General features: G+C 38.4%; 1 protein-coding gene across 1 annotated transcript in view; it reads left to right on the top strand.

Annotated features, from left to right (window-relative positions):
• The window catches only part of LOC129641318 (sulfotransferase 6B1-like), a 44,534-nt gene that overhangs the window by 14,697 nt on the left and 11,147 nt on the right, over positions 1-18,690 (top strand). The window contains exons 3-5 of the mRNA XM_055566078.1: positions 4,034-4,178; positions 5,875-6,059; positions 11,813-11,939. Of these exons, the coding sequence (XP_055422053.1) occupies positions 4,034-4,178; positions 5,875-6,059; positions 11,813-11,939 (457 nt within the window). The remainder of the gene's footprint in view (positions 1-4,033; positions 4,179-5,874; positions 6,060-11,812; positions 11,940-18,690) is intronic.

Genomic DNA, 18,690 nt, shown 5'->3' with positions numbered 1-18,690 from the left:
GAATCACCTGCCAGCCATGTGAACAAACTGTTTTCTACGTCAAGCTCAGTCAGGACTTCAGAAAAATCCTGTTCTTAACCACCATCTGAGAGTGACTGCACCAAAGGCCTGAAGCAAGAACCACCCAGCTGAACATGGTCAACCAATAGACCTGGGAAAGAACAGACTTTTGCTTTTAAGTCACTGCAATTCATGGTGGTTTGTTACCAGCAACAGACAAGTGGAATACTACCAAACACTTTGCCAATGTATTTGTAGGTGATTTATATACTCTTGCCAGTGAAGTATGACAATATCACATTCTGGCAAGGATTTGAATCAAACTAGGATTCTTATATTTTGCTGACAAGAGATTCTGAAGGATTGTACAATACTAGTTGTTTTTCTTAATATGACAGATTTATTTATATATACTCACATATCCTGGAATCCACCCATTGAAGTGCACAGTTCAATCGTTTATATTAATAGTATATTCACAAAGTTGTGCAAGCATGTCACAATCACTTTTGAAGCATTTTATCACCTCAAAAAAAGAAATCCCATACATATTAGTAGTCATTCCCCATTTCCCTTCAACTTCTCCTGTTGAAGGCAACCACTAATCTACTTTTGTTTCTATAGATTTGAATATTCTTGGCATTTTATATAAACGGAATCATAAGATTTGTAGTCTTTTGCAAATGGTTTCTTTCACTTAATGTAACATTTCAATGTTTACTCACAGTGAAGCCTGTATCAGTATTTAATTTCTTTTCATTGCTGAATAATATTCCACTTTATAGTGTAATAGATGGAATAATAGCCCCACAAAGATGTCCATATCCTAATCCCCACAACCTATGCATATGTTACCTTATGTAGCACAAGAGACTGAAGAGATAATTAAGTTATGGATCTTGAAATGAGGAAATTATTCTGAAGTATCTGAGTACACCTGTAGAATCACAGGAACTTTATAAGAGGGAGGCTATGGGGTCAAAGTTAAAGAGAAAATGGTGTGACAATAGAAGCAGAGGGGAAAAATGTTTCAGATGCAGGGCCATGAGCTAAGTCTAGAGAAACTGAAATGGCAAGGAAATGGAATTTCTCCCCACAACCCTCAAAAGAAGCACAACTCTGCATTTGAGTGGTTTTCACTCTTGGCTATTGTGAATAATGCTGCTGTGAACATTTGTTTACAAATTTGCGTTTGGACACATGTTTTCATTTTGGGGTATATAGTTGGGAGTGGGATTATTATATAATAACTGCATGTTTACCATTTTAAGAAACTGCCAAACTATTTTCCAAAGCAGTTTACCATTTTATATTCCCACCAGCAGTGTCTGAGGGTTCCATGCTCTCCAGAAGTTGTCATGAGTTATTAGTGATTTATTTATTATAACCATCCTGGTGGTGTGGAATCATCCTTCACTGTGCTTTTGATTTGTAGTTCACTGATGGTTAATGATGTTGAGCAACCTTTCATGTGGTTATCACTCATTTGTATACCTTTGGTGAAATGCCTATTCAGATTTTTTCATTTGTTATGACAAAAAGGCACACGGACCTTTTCTCTACTTGTGGCTTGTGAGCTTATTGCCCCATGGCATGTAGGGTCTTAGTTCCCTGACCAGGAATATAACCTGTGCCCCTTGCATCAGAAGATGGATTCTTAACCACTGGACTACCAGGGAAGTCCCCTACACGTTCATTTTAATTATTTATAGGTTTTTTTTTTTTTTTTGAGGAATTTTTAGGTGTATAATCATTTAAAATTTTGTTTCTGCTACTTTTATATCTTTCTTCTTCAATTAGTTCTTCAACAATTGACCTCTACTTTTTTGGTGCTCAATTAAAATGCTGATTATTTCCTTGTTGTGTACATTTCTTTTTAAAGGTTAGACAAGCAAAGAGATTGAACTATGGTTCAATGAAGTAACTGGGCATTTCATTGCCATATGTAACTGAATCCAGAATATAACAATATTGGTGACAAAAGCTAAGAATGACTCAGACAAGAGTTTATTTAGTTTAACCAAAACGTCTTGTGTACATCAAAACTCAAGATACCTTTTTACTTGGGTTTCCTTATTCCCACGGTAGCTTTAGTACTTTTTATGTAAAGTATTTCTTGTAAGGTTTCTCTCTCGTCAAAGATTTACCTGCCAGTTCCTTGAAAAAATTGTATTTTCTTACTCTATTCCTCTTTTCTTCCTGAAATGCAATACCAGCTGCTTCCTCTCAGATCAAATCAGATCAGATCAGTAGCTCAGTCGTATCTGACTCTGCGACCCCATGAATCGCAGCACGCCAGGCCTCCCTGTCCATCACCAATTCCCAGAGTTCACTGAGACTCACATCCATCGAGTCAGTGATGCCATCCAGCCATGTCATCCTCTGTCGTCCCCTTCTCCTCCTGCCCCCAATCCCTCCTACCATCAGAGTCTTTTCCAATGAGTCAACTCTTCGCATCAGGTGGCCAAAGTACTGCAGTTTCAGCTTTAGCATCATTCCCTCCAAAGAACACCCACGGCTGATCTCCTTCAGAATGGACTGGTTGGATCTCCTTGCAGCCCAAGGGACTCTCAAGAGTCTTCTCCAACACCACAGTTCAAAAGCATCACTTCTTCGGCGCTCAGCCTTCTTCACAGTCCAACTCTCACATCTATACATGACCACAGGAAAAACCATAGCCTTGACTAGACGAACCTTTGTTGGCAAAGTAATGTCTCTGCTTTTGAACGTGCTATCTAGGTTGGTCATAACTTTCCTTCCAAGGAGTAAGCGTCTTTTAATTTCATGGCTGCAGTCACCATCTGCAGTGATTTTGGAGCCCAGAAAAATAAAGTCTGACACTGTTTCCACTGTTTCCCCATCTATTTCCTATGAAGTGGTGGGACCGGATGCCATGATCTTCGTTTTCTGAATGTTGAGCTTTAAGCCAACTTTTTCACTCTCCACTTTCACTTTCATCAAGAGGCTTTTGAGTTGCTGCTGCTACTGCTGCTGCTAAGTCGCTTCAGTTGTGTCCAACTCTGTGCGACCCCAAAGACGACAGCCCATCAGGCTCCACCTTCCCTGGGATTCTCCAGGCAAGAACACTGGAGTGGGTTGCCATTTCCTTCTCCAATGTATGAAAGTGAAAAGTGAAAGTGAAGTCACTCAGTCTTTGACTTAGCAACCCCATGGACTGCAGCCTACCAGGCTCCACTGTCCATGGGATTTTCCAGGCAAGAGTACTGGAGTGGGGTGCCATTGCCTTCTCCGTTTGAGTTCCTCTTCACTTTTCTGCTATAAGGGTGGTGTCATCTGCATATCTGAGGTTATTGATATTTCTCCCAGCAATCTTGATTCCAGCTTGTGTTTCTTCCAGCCCAGCGTTTCTCATGATGTACTCTGCATAAAAGTTAAATAAACAGGGTGACAATATACAGCCTTGACGAACTCCTTTTCCTATTTGGAGCCAGCCTGTTGTTCCATGTCCAGTTCTAACTGTTGTTTCCTGACCTGCATACAAATTTCTCAAAAGGCAGGTCAGGTGGTCTGGTATTCCCATCTCTTTCAGAATTTTCCACAGTTTATTGTGATCCACACAGTCAAAGGCTCTACTGTGTGCTAATATTAACCAGAAGTTCAATTTTTCCAGACATTACCACAATGATATAATCCATTATAGCCACTAAAAGTCTCTCCTTACTTAGGCCCAAGGATTTGATGAACCTTAGTCCCTTAATGTAATGATTACACTCTGGTGGCTTGGTAGCTGTGTATGTAAACTGTCTGAGTCAAGTTGGAGGGAATATTTTGTAACACGTGTTATCAGTAACATTCAGATAATAGCATTTTCACAGTAGACTTTGGCTCAGTTATCATTTAAAAATTACTGTTGTCAAGAATTGCAAAAGGTATGTATATGATCCTCTCATCAGGATGCCAGCTCAGTGATTACACTGCCAGCGAGCTGGGATTAAAATCAAGGACCACACTTGCTCCGTGCCTTGTGTAAAGCTAGTGTTTAGTAAATACTTTTCAATTGATTTGACAAAAGATGTCATCCAAGAGCCAGTCAAGTGTTCTTCATAAGTTCAAGGGAGTCATCTTTTCTACCATGTCTTCAGAAGAACTTCTAAATTCCCTGGATTCTTTTGAGGCAAGAGAGGATGATGTGTTCCTGGTTTCCTATCCAAAATCTGGTAAAGTTTATTTCAATGTATCTTTAAAATGTAGATATACAGAATGATAATGTGTGTAATAAGTTCTTTTAAACATTTACTTTTCAGAATTTTTCCACTGGAAATTAAAGTATCTTAAATGCTTATTTTCATGAAAAAATTTGATATTAGAAAGTCAAAAAAATGTGCTTTGAGAAAATTCGACTGGAGAAATTACAGCTTTAGTACACTTTTGTTTTGACTTTATTCACAAAGACATACAGATATTAATATATAATAAGCATAATATCTGTAACATTATAAAGTTCTCTTCATACTTTAAGCCAGGCATAGTGATAAATAAATAGTTTTTGTTCAATTTGTACTTAATGATTGATCTGTAAATAAATAATTGTTTTCTTATGGGCTGATAAGAACAAGTGGCTAATTTATACCATATACAAACAACTATATATAAGGCTTCCACTAGACATATTTTTTAAATATGTATTTGGCTGCACTGGATCTTAGTTGCTGCATGGGGGATATTTTTAGTTGCAGCATGAGGGATCTAGTTCCCAGATGCTAGATCTAGTTGTAGCATGAGGGAACTAGATCTCCGGATGGAATTTGGGCCCCTTACATTGTGGGCCTGGAGTCTTAACCACTGGACCACAAGGGAAGTCCCTGGACTTATTGTTGCCTATAAATTTTCCATTAGCTGCCAGGAGGTCCCCTTCAGCAGCACAAACTGTGTATTCTCTCTTCTTATCAGAATAAATCAGTATATTTAATTAAAATAATGCAAATATCATTACTATACAGTTACATTTATATGACGGTTATACATATTTAAGACTATTAACATCATAATCTAAAGTAGTCTTAAATTTAAAACATAATGTTAGAGCACTGTTTAAATATTTATTCAACTATAAGTTTGTTCATCTTATATCTAACTGGAATTATGAGATAAATGGAAACTAAGCCTCATTTAAACCAATTTGGAACATTGCTTTCAAATTAGCAAAACATCCTCCCCACCCAAACTTTTACTTCTCTGCTCCATTTCTCTATAGTCTACACCACTGGAGCATATCCTCATGTGTTTTCAGTAAGATAAAGTGGTATCTCTTCCAGACTTCATGGTAGTAAATTTGCATCTCCTTGATGTTTGGATGTAGCATTCATTCATTGTTCAAATGCTTTGTTTGCACAACTGCTCTGTACTTGCATGCAGACAAAAACAAGATTCCGTGTCTGTATTCAGCAGGGAGCTGGGGAGATAGACATGAATACAACTTTATTTTGATGTGTGCTGCTTCCGAGAGACAGAGAGGGTGGGCAATTAGAAGAGGGAACTGGGGACTCAGAAGGCAGTTTTTAGAACAGCAAGACGCATGAACTTGCAGCACCAGCAGGAATCATGAATGAAAAGATCTGTGTGTTTGTGAACTGGAGAAGATGCTAGAAGTGAGTGGTAACGTGGAAGAGTATTTCAGGCCCAGGAAACAGCATATACAGTTTTCATCACTCTTCACGATCTTTAAAACGTGATTCTTCTTGTAAAGGGAACTAACATCTCAAATGCTCCAACAGGTTTATCTGTGTGTCGAGGTGACAACTATTTATAATAAAACTAATGTAGTCATTGCTTTTAAAACCTCATGTTCATTTTCTGTATTCATTTTGAGTATCATTTGATTAAAAATGCATTTCATTTTATTTTCTTATGAAGGCACTCACTGGATTGCAAAAGTCATTGAGAACATTCCCAATGCTAGAATTACCCTAACACCTCCTATTGAATTGGGAGACATTTCTAAATTCGAAGAACTAAAAACGTACTGTGAGAGGAGAGTTATTCCAACACATTTGAGCTACAGCATGCTACCAATGAATGTTAAGCAGAAACAATGCAAGGTAAGTTCAATGGTTAAGGACAGAGGCTCAGGGGTACACAAAACTGAACTTGGATTCTTGCTGTGTTACTTTCAAGCTGTGTGACCTTTGAAAACTGATGATGTTCTCTGAGTTTTGGTGTCCTCATGTAACACAAGGATAATAGTATGCATCTCACATAGTGTGATGAACATTAAACAAGAGAATGAGTATATAAGTATTACCACAGTATCTGGCTCATAAAAATCTCAGTATGACATTAGTATGTCAACTGTAATTATGCTAGATGATGTCTTATTCTATTCTGAATCTAGTTTGAGTCATTTTCTTTAAATATTGATGTCCAGAGAGAGAAAAACTGCCTTAATAATATTATTTTAATTATTTTATCTCTCATTTTTGCAAAAGATTATATGGGAAAGAATAAAAAGTAAAATTTAATGTAAAACACTGAAGAATAGTTATTTCAAGCCATTTTTAAAGCCCTCACATTATTATTTTAAAAGTTACTTCTAATTTTAAAAGTTTACTTTCTATTTTTATGTATTTATTAAAATTTGTTTTCATGGAGAATGCACGATAAGGAAAAAAGAGGATAAAATTTGTAAAGCAAAGGCAAGACACATGTGTCCAATGTAAACAATATCCCAGTAATGAAGCCTTTTAAACAATGTCAGTCATGTTCTTAAAAATAAATAAACCTGCCAAATGTGTATACATCAAAGCAGATCTTCCAAAGATTATAACTCTATGACTACAATGTCTCCATGTATACCATCTACTCTTCAGTTCAAGTAAAAGTAACACAAGGAGAGGTAAATGCCATGGAGTTTGTGCTTATCCCAAGCAAATCTATCAGAAAATGTGAAAGTATACTAAGCTGATTACAGTTTGACTCAGTTGAACATTTTCATTTCAAATAGACTACCTAAGAGAGAGAGATTTGGATAGAAAAAGAGTATGGTACACTTAACAACCCTTCAGTTCAGTTCAGTTCAAAAACTCAGTCGTGTTGGACTCTTTGCGACCCCATGAATCACAGCACGCCAGGCCTCCTGTCCATCATCAACTCCTGGAGTTCACTCAAACTCATGTCCATCGAGTCGGTGATGCCATCCAGCCATCTCATCCTCTGTCATCCCCTTCTCCTCCTGCCGCCAATCCCTCCCAGCATCAGGGTCTTTTCCAATGAGTCAACTCTTCACATGAAGTGGCCAAAGTATTGGAGTTTCAGCTTCAGCATCAGTCCTTCCAATGAACACCCAGGACTGATCTCCTTTAGGATGGACTGGTTGGATCTCCTTGCAGTCCAAGGAACACTCAAGAGTCTTCTCCAACATCACAGTTCAAAAGCATCAATTCTTTGGTGCTCAGCTTTCTTCACAGTCCAACTCTCACATCCATACATGACCACTGGAAAAACCTTAGCCTTGACTAGACAGACCTTTGTTGGCAAAGTAATATCTCTGCTTTTCAATATGCTATCTAGGTTGATCATAACTTTCCTTCCAAGAAATAAGAGCTTTTAATTTCATGGCTGCAGTCACCATCTGCAGTGATTTTAGAGCCCCAAAAAATAAAGTCTGACACTGTTTCCCCATCTATTTCCCATGAAGTGATGGGACCACATGCCATGATCTTCGTTTTCTGAATGTTGAGCTTTAAGCCAACTTTTTCACTCTCCTCTTTCAATTTCATCAAGAGGCTTTTTAGTTCCTCTTCACTTTCTGCCATAAGGGTGGTGTTATCTGCATTTCTGAGGTGATTGATATTTCTCCCTGCAATCTTGATTCCAGCTTGTACTTCTTTCAGCCCAGCGTTTCTCATGATATACTCTGCATATAAGTTAAATAAGCAGGGTGACAATATACAGCCTTGACGTACTCCTTTTCCTATTTGGAACCAGTCTGTTCTTCCATGTCAAGTTCTAACTGTTGCTTCCTGACCTGAGTATAGATTTTTTAAGAGGCAGGTCAAGTGGTCTGGTATTCCCATCTCTTGAATAATTTGCCACAGTTTATTATGATCCACACAGTCAAAGGCTTTGGCATAGTCCATAAAACAGAAATAAATGTTTTTCTGGAACTCTCTTGCTTTTTCCATGATCCAGTGGATGTTGGCAATTTGATCTCTGGTTCCTCTGCCTTTTCTAAAACCAGCTTGAACATCTGGAAGTTCACGGTTCACATACTGCTGAAGCCTGGCTTGGAGAATTTTGAGCATTACTCTATTAGTGTGTGAGATGAGTGCAATTGTGTGGTACTTTGAGCATTCTTTGGCATTGTCTTTCTTTGGGATTGGAATGAAAGCTGGCCTTTGCCGGTCCTGTGGCCACTGCCAAATTTTCCAAATTTGCTGGTATATTGAGTGCAGCACTTTCACAGCATCATCTTTCAGGATTTGAAATAGCTCAACTGGAATTCCATCACCTCCACTAGCTTTGTTTGTAGTGATGCTTCCTAAGGCCCATTTGACTTCACATTCCAGGATGTCTGGCTCTAGGTGAGTGATCACACTATCGTGATTATCTGAGTCATGAAGATCTTTTTTTTGTGCAGTTCTTCTCTGTATTCTTGCCACCTTTTCTTAATATCTTATGCTTCTGTTAAGTCCATACCATTTCTGTCCTTTATCGAGCCCATTTTTGCATGAAATGTTCCCTTGGTATCTCTAATTTTCTTGAAGAGATCGCTAGTCTTTCTCATTCTGTTGTTTTCCTCTATTTCTTTGCATTGGTCTCTGAGGAAGGGTTTCTTATCTCTCCTTGCTATTCTTTGGAACTCTGCATTCAGATGCTTGTATCTTTCCTTTTCTCCTTTGCTTTTTGCTTCTCTTCTTTTCTCAGCTATTTGTAAGGCCTCCTCAGACAGCCATTTTGCTTTTTTGCATTTCTTTTCCATGCAATAGCACTGATAACAAATGTCACCAGAGATTAAGTTATGCTTTATAAACGTTACAACAGTGACAAGAGTAGCTATTTTTCCTTTGTAAGCAAAGAAGCCAAAACTCAGAAAAGGGGTGTGTGTGTGTGTGTGTGTGTGCATGCTCAGTCGCTTAAGACATGTCTGACTGTTTGCACCCCATGGACAGTGACCTGCCAAGCTCCTCTGTCCATGGGATTCTCCAGGCAAGAATATTGGAGTGGGGTGCCATGCCCTTCTCCAGGATTATAGCTGGGTGTATTTAAAACCACCACAGTAACACTACAGCCTGAAGGTATGATCCTGTCTTTGCCACACTTTAATGGGGACTGAGACTGTCTGGTTATCCCTGGAATGCCAAGCAATGACCTGTCTTCTGTTGCTGATGACTGAGCCCCAAGAGCTTGGAGGATGGGCAAGCCTTAACTACCCTTGTAGTGCTGGACAGATAGTAAGTTCCTCCTCCCATGGTCCTCTATCAGCTCTCAACCCTACTTGGCCTCCTATATTTTCTTCCTAACATTTGACTCTCCTTTTGAATGTTTCCACACTTTCTTACATGAAATTTATATTTTCAGCCCATTTCACGCTGTGTATGTGCTCAGTTGTATCTGACTCTTTGTGACCCCGTGGATTGTAGCCCACCAGGGCTCATCTGTCCATGGAATTCTCCAGGCAAGAATACTGGAGTGGGTTGCCATTTCCTTCTCCACAGATCTTGTCGGACCAGAGATTGAACCTGCATCTCTTGTGTCTCCTGCATTGGCAGACAAGTTTTTTACCACTGTGTCACATGATATTTAGTTAATATTTAATTTTTAAATAAATTTTTAATTTTTAAGGAAATTTAATTTTAAAAATATTCAGTTAATATTTAATTTTTTCTCCAGAGTACTATTCTACCTTCAGTCCATATTTCTTAACCTCTCCCTAATAATTTTTATAATTTCTTAGGAGACATTCATAATGTGTGTGTGTGTTTATTGAATGTAATTGACATATAACAGTATGTTAGTTTCAGATGTATGACATAGTGATTTCGTATTTGTATATGCACCGCACCATCTATTTAACATTCTTCATTGTACATGAACACCTTCTTTTAACCTTTTTTGGTAAAATATGTGTTTATGGGTTGCACTGTCCCTCCCACTAGATCATCCTGACATGTAACTTTAAGGAAGAGTTCTTCAAAGTCCCTAAAAAATTATTCTGTTTATCAAAAAATAAAGTCTCCAACTGGATGTCTAAGGCTTAAAATTCTACCATTTATTCCTTCTTGCTAAAGTGGTGGATTTTTAAACTGTGGTGTCTGGGCCTTGAGGTTCTGTAAATCTGCCCAGGAAGCCTATGTAGTTAGAGGAAGCCTGAGTTGTTGTGTTCTTCCATGATTATCTCTTGGGACAAAGAGAAGATAACTGTGGGGGTAAAGGTGGCTCTTCATTCTTGCGTGTCGTGGTCTTTGTGTATCTTTCAAGTAAAGAGGAGCAGGTGCTGTTAATAAGGGTCACAATACCTGGACTATGAACACAGTAGGGAAAGATAGTTATGTATAAAAAATGACTCAGTAAACACTTCCTTATCTAAGTCAAATATGTCCTCCCTGATATTCAATTAAAAAGCAAGTTAGAATATCTGGTACTCATGCAATGGTGACCTTGACTGGGACAGCCCTATTACCACCAGGCTTCTCACATTGGCTTCCAGAGGTTTTTATATGCTCCTATCGTTCTCTGTATTTCACTATTGTAACCCTCATAACACTGCACTGGCAAAAGTGGATTTAATTATCTATTTCCCTCACTTGACTGGGTCAGGAAGATCCCCTAGAGGAGGAAATGGCAACCCACTCCCAGTATTCTTGCTTGGAAAATTCTGTGGACAGAAGAGCCTGGCGGGCTACAGTCCATGGGGTCACAAAGAGTCAGACATGACCGAGTGTGTGCACCACACACACATACACACACACACATCACTTGACTGCAAGTTTTGAGAGGGCGGGAATCATTTCTGTCTTGCTCATTATTCTATTCCTTGGCTCTGGAACGTTTTTGCACGCTAGTTGACATATAATAGTGAAAGTTGCTCAGTCGTGTTCAACTCTTTGTGACCCTATGGACTATACAGTCTATGGAATTCTCCAGGCCAGAATACTGGAGTGGATAGCCGTTCCCTTCTCAAGGGAATCTTCCCAACCCAGGAATCAAACCCAAGTCTCCTGCATTGTAGGCGGATCCTTCACCAGCTGAGCCCAGACATACAATAGGTATTAAATAAATATTTATTGAATCAAATTAAATTGCAGTTGCAGTATTTGTATAAATTGGCAAGGTATCTCAGACCCCTTACTCTTTAGCTGATTAAATTGTAGAAAAAGAAATTCCAGAACATTATTCTTTCTATAAATATGGATAATTTGCAAGAAATCTTCTTGTACATAAATCATATTTTGTCATACATCGACATTAAAATATTAATCTTGTCCTTCACCTGAGGAGGACTTTCTCAAGTCTACCCCTGAAAAGACAGGACCAAATTTTAGCACATAAATTCAAAACGTCTGCTCAGTGGGCCAGCAGCGTCAACATCTCCTGGGAGCTTGCTACAAATGCACAATGCAGGCCTCATCCTGGAACCTCTGAGTGAGAATCTGCATTTTAACAAGATCCCCTGATGATTTTTTATGCACCTTCAGTTTTGAGACACTCTGGTATCTAAGTCTGTATTTAATAATCAGCTGAAGCTACCAAAAAGGTGTGACTTGCACAGGTAAGTGTGGCTGCTACTTTCTCTTAGGAAATGTTTTGTCTTGGGGCTACTTCCATACAAAAATAAATTGATTTTTTTTAACAGATTATCTACATCATTAGGAATCCAAAAGATATAGCTGTTTCATTCTTCCACTACTACAGGGATAACCCTAATCTCCCTAGCATTGAGACCTGGCATGAATTTTTTGAGCTGTTCCTAAAAGGAGATGGTAAGTATAACAGTGATTTTTATTCATAATACACAGGGAATATCTTCACTCAAGATGAAAACATTTTCCAAAAGTTCAAGTGAACCCTAACAGCCTACTTTCAGAAATATTTTTTAATAGATTATTCTTTTGCTTCTTCTATGCAAATTCTTTCTCACTTTGTTTCTTCATGGTTTTTCTTATCACCAAGGGGTGGAACCTATTAGCAATAACTTATTAGCTGGTTTTCATGTCTTCAGAAACAGAAATTAATTCTGATCAAGCATTATTTTCACATACCCTCAGTCTGTTCCCTGAAGTAATTATTCACTGATTGAAGTACAGTGATTTACAGCTGAAACCTAGACAGGTAGCTTGAAACATGCCTTATATATACCTGCATGGAAAAGAAACCATGTCAAACAGTACACACACACACTCCCAACCCCCCAGATATAACACATATGAAAGAATTTGCCATCTTGACACTTGGAAGAAAGTAATTTATTCTGAAAACACCTCAGTGATACATCACTTGTTGAGCTGCATAGCACATGTTGGGCCTGCCACCATGCCTGACCCTTGGATTTATTCTTTTTTCCCTGACTCAGTGGTGCCTGGAGTACTTAAAAAAAAAACTCTTTTAAATCCCCAGGGCTTTGATTAAACAAAAATAATATAGTAAGAAGATGAAGAATCCAGAAGAGACACAATTTAGAAATGATATATTCCCTGAGGATCTTATCTCTCACTTGGCTTAATTACTAATTTCACTATTTTACTTGCGGATTGTCAAGCTTTTGCTTGTTAATTTAAGAGAGGCCACAGCAAGAGTAACCTTAACATGAGGACATAGAAAACTCACCAGCAACAAGGTTTAATATTTTGTTTTGTGATAATTGCTATGGAAGAACATGCTATGCTCACACTATTTCAACTCCTCTTTCTATTTTGTTCCCTATATATTGGCACAAATTTCAGAAATGACAGGTATAGTAAAGGTCACCTGGTTTAAACACCCACCTGATGTTTGAAGCACCTTTACAACACCCCCATTTACAACACCTCCCGAAACTGTAGAGGCTGTTTGAACTTCTTAACCTTGACAAGTTCATACCCCTTACTAGTACCCCAAAGCAACACCTTCAATATTGGTATTGCTAAGATGTTTTAAAAAATCTTCCCATGTGATATAAATTGTGCACATACCGTGTGATACAGACACTTGGTTAGGTACTCTGCAAACACAATCTCATTTCATCCTCACTAGAAAACATGTAAAGTGAGTGTTACCCTCACTTTACAGGTAAGGAGAATGAAGACTTTGGTAGGCCAAATACCTTTCCCACAGATCCATAAATAATACGGAGGAGAGCTGATACTTAAGTCAAGTGTCAAATCCAAAACCCTTTGCTCTGACCACTGTGTCGTAACTCATCTGGAAAAAAGAAACAAAAAAAACAAAAACTATCCCTCTGATCATTAATTCATCTTCCACCTGAGAGCCCTCTAAATATTTGAAGATTGTTAGCATGCCTCATTCTGCCTCAATTCCATTTTTGGAATAAGCAGAGTTCAAATACGCAAATTATTTTTGAAAAACAGATCTTGAGTCCGCATTTCTTTAAGAAAAGAAAAGCTATGTTCATCTCCAACTTTATAGACTGTGGTCCACCACCTCTGTCACCACTACATGAGTGCTCATTTGGCGACATCTCTATCATTTTGCAGTGGTTATATGCATGTGACTGTGTTTCAAGGATGTTCTTCAGTCACTTTTTGAGGAAGGGGTTATTTCTCTTGCAAATGACATGATGTAGTAGAAAAAACAAGCTATGGAGACAGTAGAACTGGGATCAATCCTGACTTTATTTTATTCCATATGTAAGTTTGTACAACTAGCTTAGCTGTTCTGAGGTTCAGACTCCTAGCATAGAATAGGATTTTTTAAATTATCTATTTTGTAGAATTATTTAGAAGCTAAAGTTTGTTGTAGAAATCTATTCACTTATTCTATTAGACATAGACATTTAAACACACAAAGACTCACATAGTTTCACATTAGGGTGGAAATGTTACAAGTAGATATTTACCTAGAAAGATTAATTTATAGCTGAGGCATCAAAATACCCTGGACCCAACTCCAAACCATAAATACAAATACACATGATATGAGCAGATAGGATAGTGGAGATATACATAACTACACATTTGTCTAATCATTAAATTTTCTCTTTCAGTTTATAAATACACTTTAGGTTTTCAAATTACATAATAACTATACATTGTGTTCTGGCAATATCCCAACAGATTAATATCTCAATGCAATATTAGTATTTTATTTTTTCCCCTACAGTCCCTTCTCCAGTTTTATATTAGAACTTTGTATTTCCTATGCTACTTCATCTAGGCAAGTTTCATTTTCCACAGTTATCTGTCATCAGAGTGCTTTCTAGAAACTAGTAACCAAGAGCCTCATTATAACAGGATATAAGAGTGGGGTACAAGGTTTGCAGGAAATGTGGGAGGTTTGAAATAGCTGAGGTGAAGAATAAGAGAATGTGTTAATGCAGAACAAATAGTTTTGCTGGGCAAACTTGGGGCCTTTAAGGCTGGAAAAATGAATTTGCAGTGCTATAAACAGAGTTGTGTAAATTTTCCAGCAGAACTCAGCAGCAAAGAGAGAAGAAAAGAAGAGGAATTGCTTCATTTAAACACTGGGTGTTTTTTGATGATTGAAATAAACAGTAAGGGGGCAAAAAAGTTGGAGGTATTGGCAAATCAATTGCTGAGGGGATAAATAAAAGCAAGAAAATGAAGGGGGAAAAAAAAAAGGTCAGAATATGGGACTGTAAAAGCTACCCATTAAGGTTTTGCTCTAAAATCAGAATCTTCAGTAACTGTAGGAGAGAGACTGGAAGGTTGATTTCTGACTGAGACAAGGATGGAAAGAGCAGTATATTAAAAACCATGAGTTCCAAAGGAGCTTGGATTCTTTAGGAGAGAGAAGTTCTAGAAGTTGGTAGGAAACAGTGAGGTTTATGACTCACTCTCCAGACCCGAAGACACTTGGATTGGTTGAGAAAGAGCAACTTCTATTCGGGAGCATTTTAGAAGAGTAATTTTGGATAGCAGAAGGGCCATCCTGGCATATGTTAAGGCCAGGAAAAGGTAGAATAATTCTATATTACTTGAAGAATGTGCAGAAAAACATTTCCCATTAAGGAAGATTTCAAATGTGTTTTGGAAACTGGTATTTTCTTTAAAGCCAGAGGTCTACTAATGACCTAGACAATGAGGATTCTGATTAAAATATAAACTAAAACTGTAATTTCCTATACTAGTAACAATGCCACAGGCAGCCAGTTTCTTTAGATTCTTTTGGCTGGCTTACATCCTTTTGGAACAAGGTAGAGAATGAATTAATTAGTCAATAGTAGAATAGCTGGCTCTCAAATTATGATCAGGCCATTATGCAAAGTTGATTCTTAAATCTATTTGGGGCATGTTGGAATACGCTTCCTACAGAAAAACCATAATGGACAAGGTCAATTACACCTAATCACTGGGTATGATGCTGGGTCTGTGTCCCTTCTCAGCTTCTTGGTAATAGAAGTATAGGCTCTCCTGATGGTATTGGGAGCTTTCATAGCCTCAACAACTCTGTTGTTGTTTAGTCACTAAGTTGTGTCTGACTCTTTGTGACCTCCTGGACTGAAGCCTGCCAGGCTCCTCTGTCCATGGCATTCCCCAGGCAAGAATACTGGAGTGGGTTGCCATTTCCTTCTCCCATGGGATCTTACTGACCCAGGGATTGAACCATGTCTCCTGTATTGGCAGGCAGATTGTTTACCTCTGAACCACCTGGGAAGCCCTAGCAACTCTAGGAGGTGACATTAATAACCAGGGCTGGGCTGTAGCTGCTGGGGAGAGGGGGTGAGGCAGATTGAATCTGTAAGCATAGTTTAAGATTCCAGGGACTTCCTAAGTTTGAGAGAAAAATCAGTCTTCCTCCTACATTGTTTTGAGCCTAGGAAAAGGTTGGCCATTCTTAGAAGATAAACTATTATCACTGATATGGTAATTTGGGTAATTCTAAGATAAAGTATTATGTAAGATAAAGTATTATGTAAGTCACTGAAATAGCAATGAAATTGCTAATAACTGAAGATTTTATCAGGGAAGCTCTTCTTAGCACCATTATTATTACACAGTCTTCAGGGTCCATGGAGTAGAAAATTGGGCTGATACTCTAATGATACCACTGTAGTCTTGGAAATTCTTGTTTTAAAAATAGATTATAGTGTATTTTTTTTCCCTTTGCTTCCTCATGAGCTGAAGCTATGAAAAATTGCAGTTAGCTTAGAGTTTGTTGTACTTCAATTTAATCAAAGATTTAATGTTCTAAATGTATATCACAATGTCTGGCAGACACTAGTAGCTTAATAAATGTTGATTAAATGAATTGCTGCTAAGTCACTTCAGTCGTGTCTGACTCTGTGTGACCCCATAGACGGCAGCCACCAGGCTCCCCCATCCCTGGGATTCTCCAGGCAAGAACACTGGAGTGGGTTGCCATTTCCTTCTCCAATGCATGAAAGTGAAAAGTGAAAGTGAAGTCGCTCAGTCGTGTCTGACTCTTCGCGATCCCATGGACTGCAGCCTACCAGGCTCCTCCATCCACGGGATTTTCCAGGCAAGAGTACTGGAGTGGGGTGCCATTGCCTTCTCCGATTAAATGAATTAGCAGTCAGCAAATCTTCAGGAAATTGTTAGTAATATAACTCTTTTAGGATTGAGGCATTGTGTGTGCTTAGTCATTCAGTCATGTCTGACTCTCTGTGACCCCATGGACTATATAGCCCACTAGGATCTTCTGTCCATGGGATTTTTCAGGGACGAATACTGGAACGGATTGCCATTTCCTCCTCCAGGGAATCTTCCCAACCCAGGGATCAACCCGCATCTCCTGTGTATCCTGCATTGCAGGTAGATTCTTTACCTACTGAGCCATTGGGGAAGCCAAGACTGAGCTAGTTTTAAATCTTTGGATGATAAGGAGATGTTGACAAAAATTAATCAATACTCTACCTATGAAAAAATGGAAAATTTTACTTAAGTCAACCCGAGGATTAAAACCGAGGAGACAGATTTTCAGAAAGCTGTGAGGACTGTTCCACCTGCTCGAGGTCAAAGCACAGTTATATAAGTTCTGAGACAAGGGATCATATGTCAAATGATGTGTAATAGAAAGTTTACATGGTCCAGATCTACATGTACAAAGTGAGTCTTGAATCATCATGATTTCATACAAGATTAAGAAGGAACATTGTCTCCTAAGGATATCTGGTTAATACAGAGGCACAATATCCTCTAAATGGGAGCGAGAAAGCCCAAATAGGCAAACTTTGATGTTTAAAGTTTTCTTTTCTTACCATAAAATATGAGCTTTATTTCACCAATGTCCTGCTTTTGATCATTATTTCTTTATGGCTATTCTCTGAACATGTATCTTTTTCTTTTCTTTGAACTTTTAAACTTTGTATTGCTAAATTTTGTAATATAGCCAATCAATGTTGTGATAGTTTGAAGTGAACCGTGAGAGGATTCAGCCATACATATACATGTATCCATTCTCCCCCAAACCCCCTCCTGTCCAGGCTGCCACATAACATAGACCAGAGTTCCATGTATTATACGGTAGGTCCTTGCTGGTTATCCATTTTAAACATAGCAGTGTATACATGGCCATCTCAAGTTCCCTAACTATCCCTTCCCCTTGACAACCATAAGTTCATTCTCTAAGTCTGTGAGTCTTGACCATTAATTTTTTGATAGAAAGCATTAGGTGATCAGATATTTGGTCCCTTGATGCCAGGGTAGTTGCTTACCTAGCCTGAGTCCACTGCGTCCCTTGATATCAAATCTTAATAGCCTGATTCTGTTTTTCCTTTTAGGAGGTTGTACTTGTAAGATAAATGGCAAAGGGTAATAGTCAATTCCCAGTACTTAATGCCGATTTTTGCCTTGCATGTGCATCCATGTGTATGTTCATTACTTTTTAAAGAGCTGTAGATATGAAAAACAGTTACAAGTTGTTTAGATATTATTAACTTCATAGGAGTTCATGATAACTTTATAAGTTACACAAAAAGTAGTCAAAATTGCCAATAGGAGTAACAATGTCATTAGTAAAGACTGAAGCCAAAACCCTCCTAGACCATACCATTTTCCTGGTATTTTCCTTAGATCAGGAAAGGAATCTTTTATATGGGAAAATTGACTCTTCAGGTGTCATAAGACAAGTTACACTAGAAGACTCATCAGGTATAAAAACCCAATATTCGGTACTATAGCACATTTCTCTCTGAGAAGGAGTTAGAATATCCAGGACCATTCAATCCTGTAGGGCCACTTTTCTCATCGTGGAAACTTCCAAACTGAGCAAGCTAATGGCTTCATTACTATCATTCAGAGCTTGCTGAGTAAATTTCATTAAAGCCTCTATGTGATTAATGATATCTTCTCTTCCAAGTGAAAGAAAGAGTATCACAGCCAAATGGTCATACCATTGGAAAGCTGATCAATGTTTTAATGCCAGCATGCTTGCAGGTGTCAGAAATAGGATCTGCAGTTCTTTCAGGAGAGGAGGGCTGATTGGGTCCCTTCCATCATGACTATCGATGTTCCTTTACCTGACTTTTCCAGTATGCATAATGTCCCAGTTACAGGTCATGGGGCATCTGTTCTTCATCCTAAAATGGATTACTGT

Source organism: Bubalus kerabau, chromosome 1 (genome assembly GCF_029407905.1).
Source record: "Bubalus kerabau isolate K-KA32 ecotype Philippines breed swamp buffalo chromosome 1, PCC_UOA_SB_1v2, whole genome shotgun sequence".
NCBI lineage: Eukaryota > Metazoa > Chordata > Mammalia > Artiodactyla > Bovidae > Bubalus > Bubalus kerabau.
This window is presented reverse-complemented; position numbering and strand designations above follow the sequence as displayed.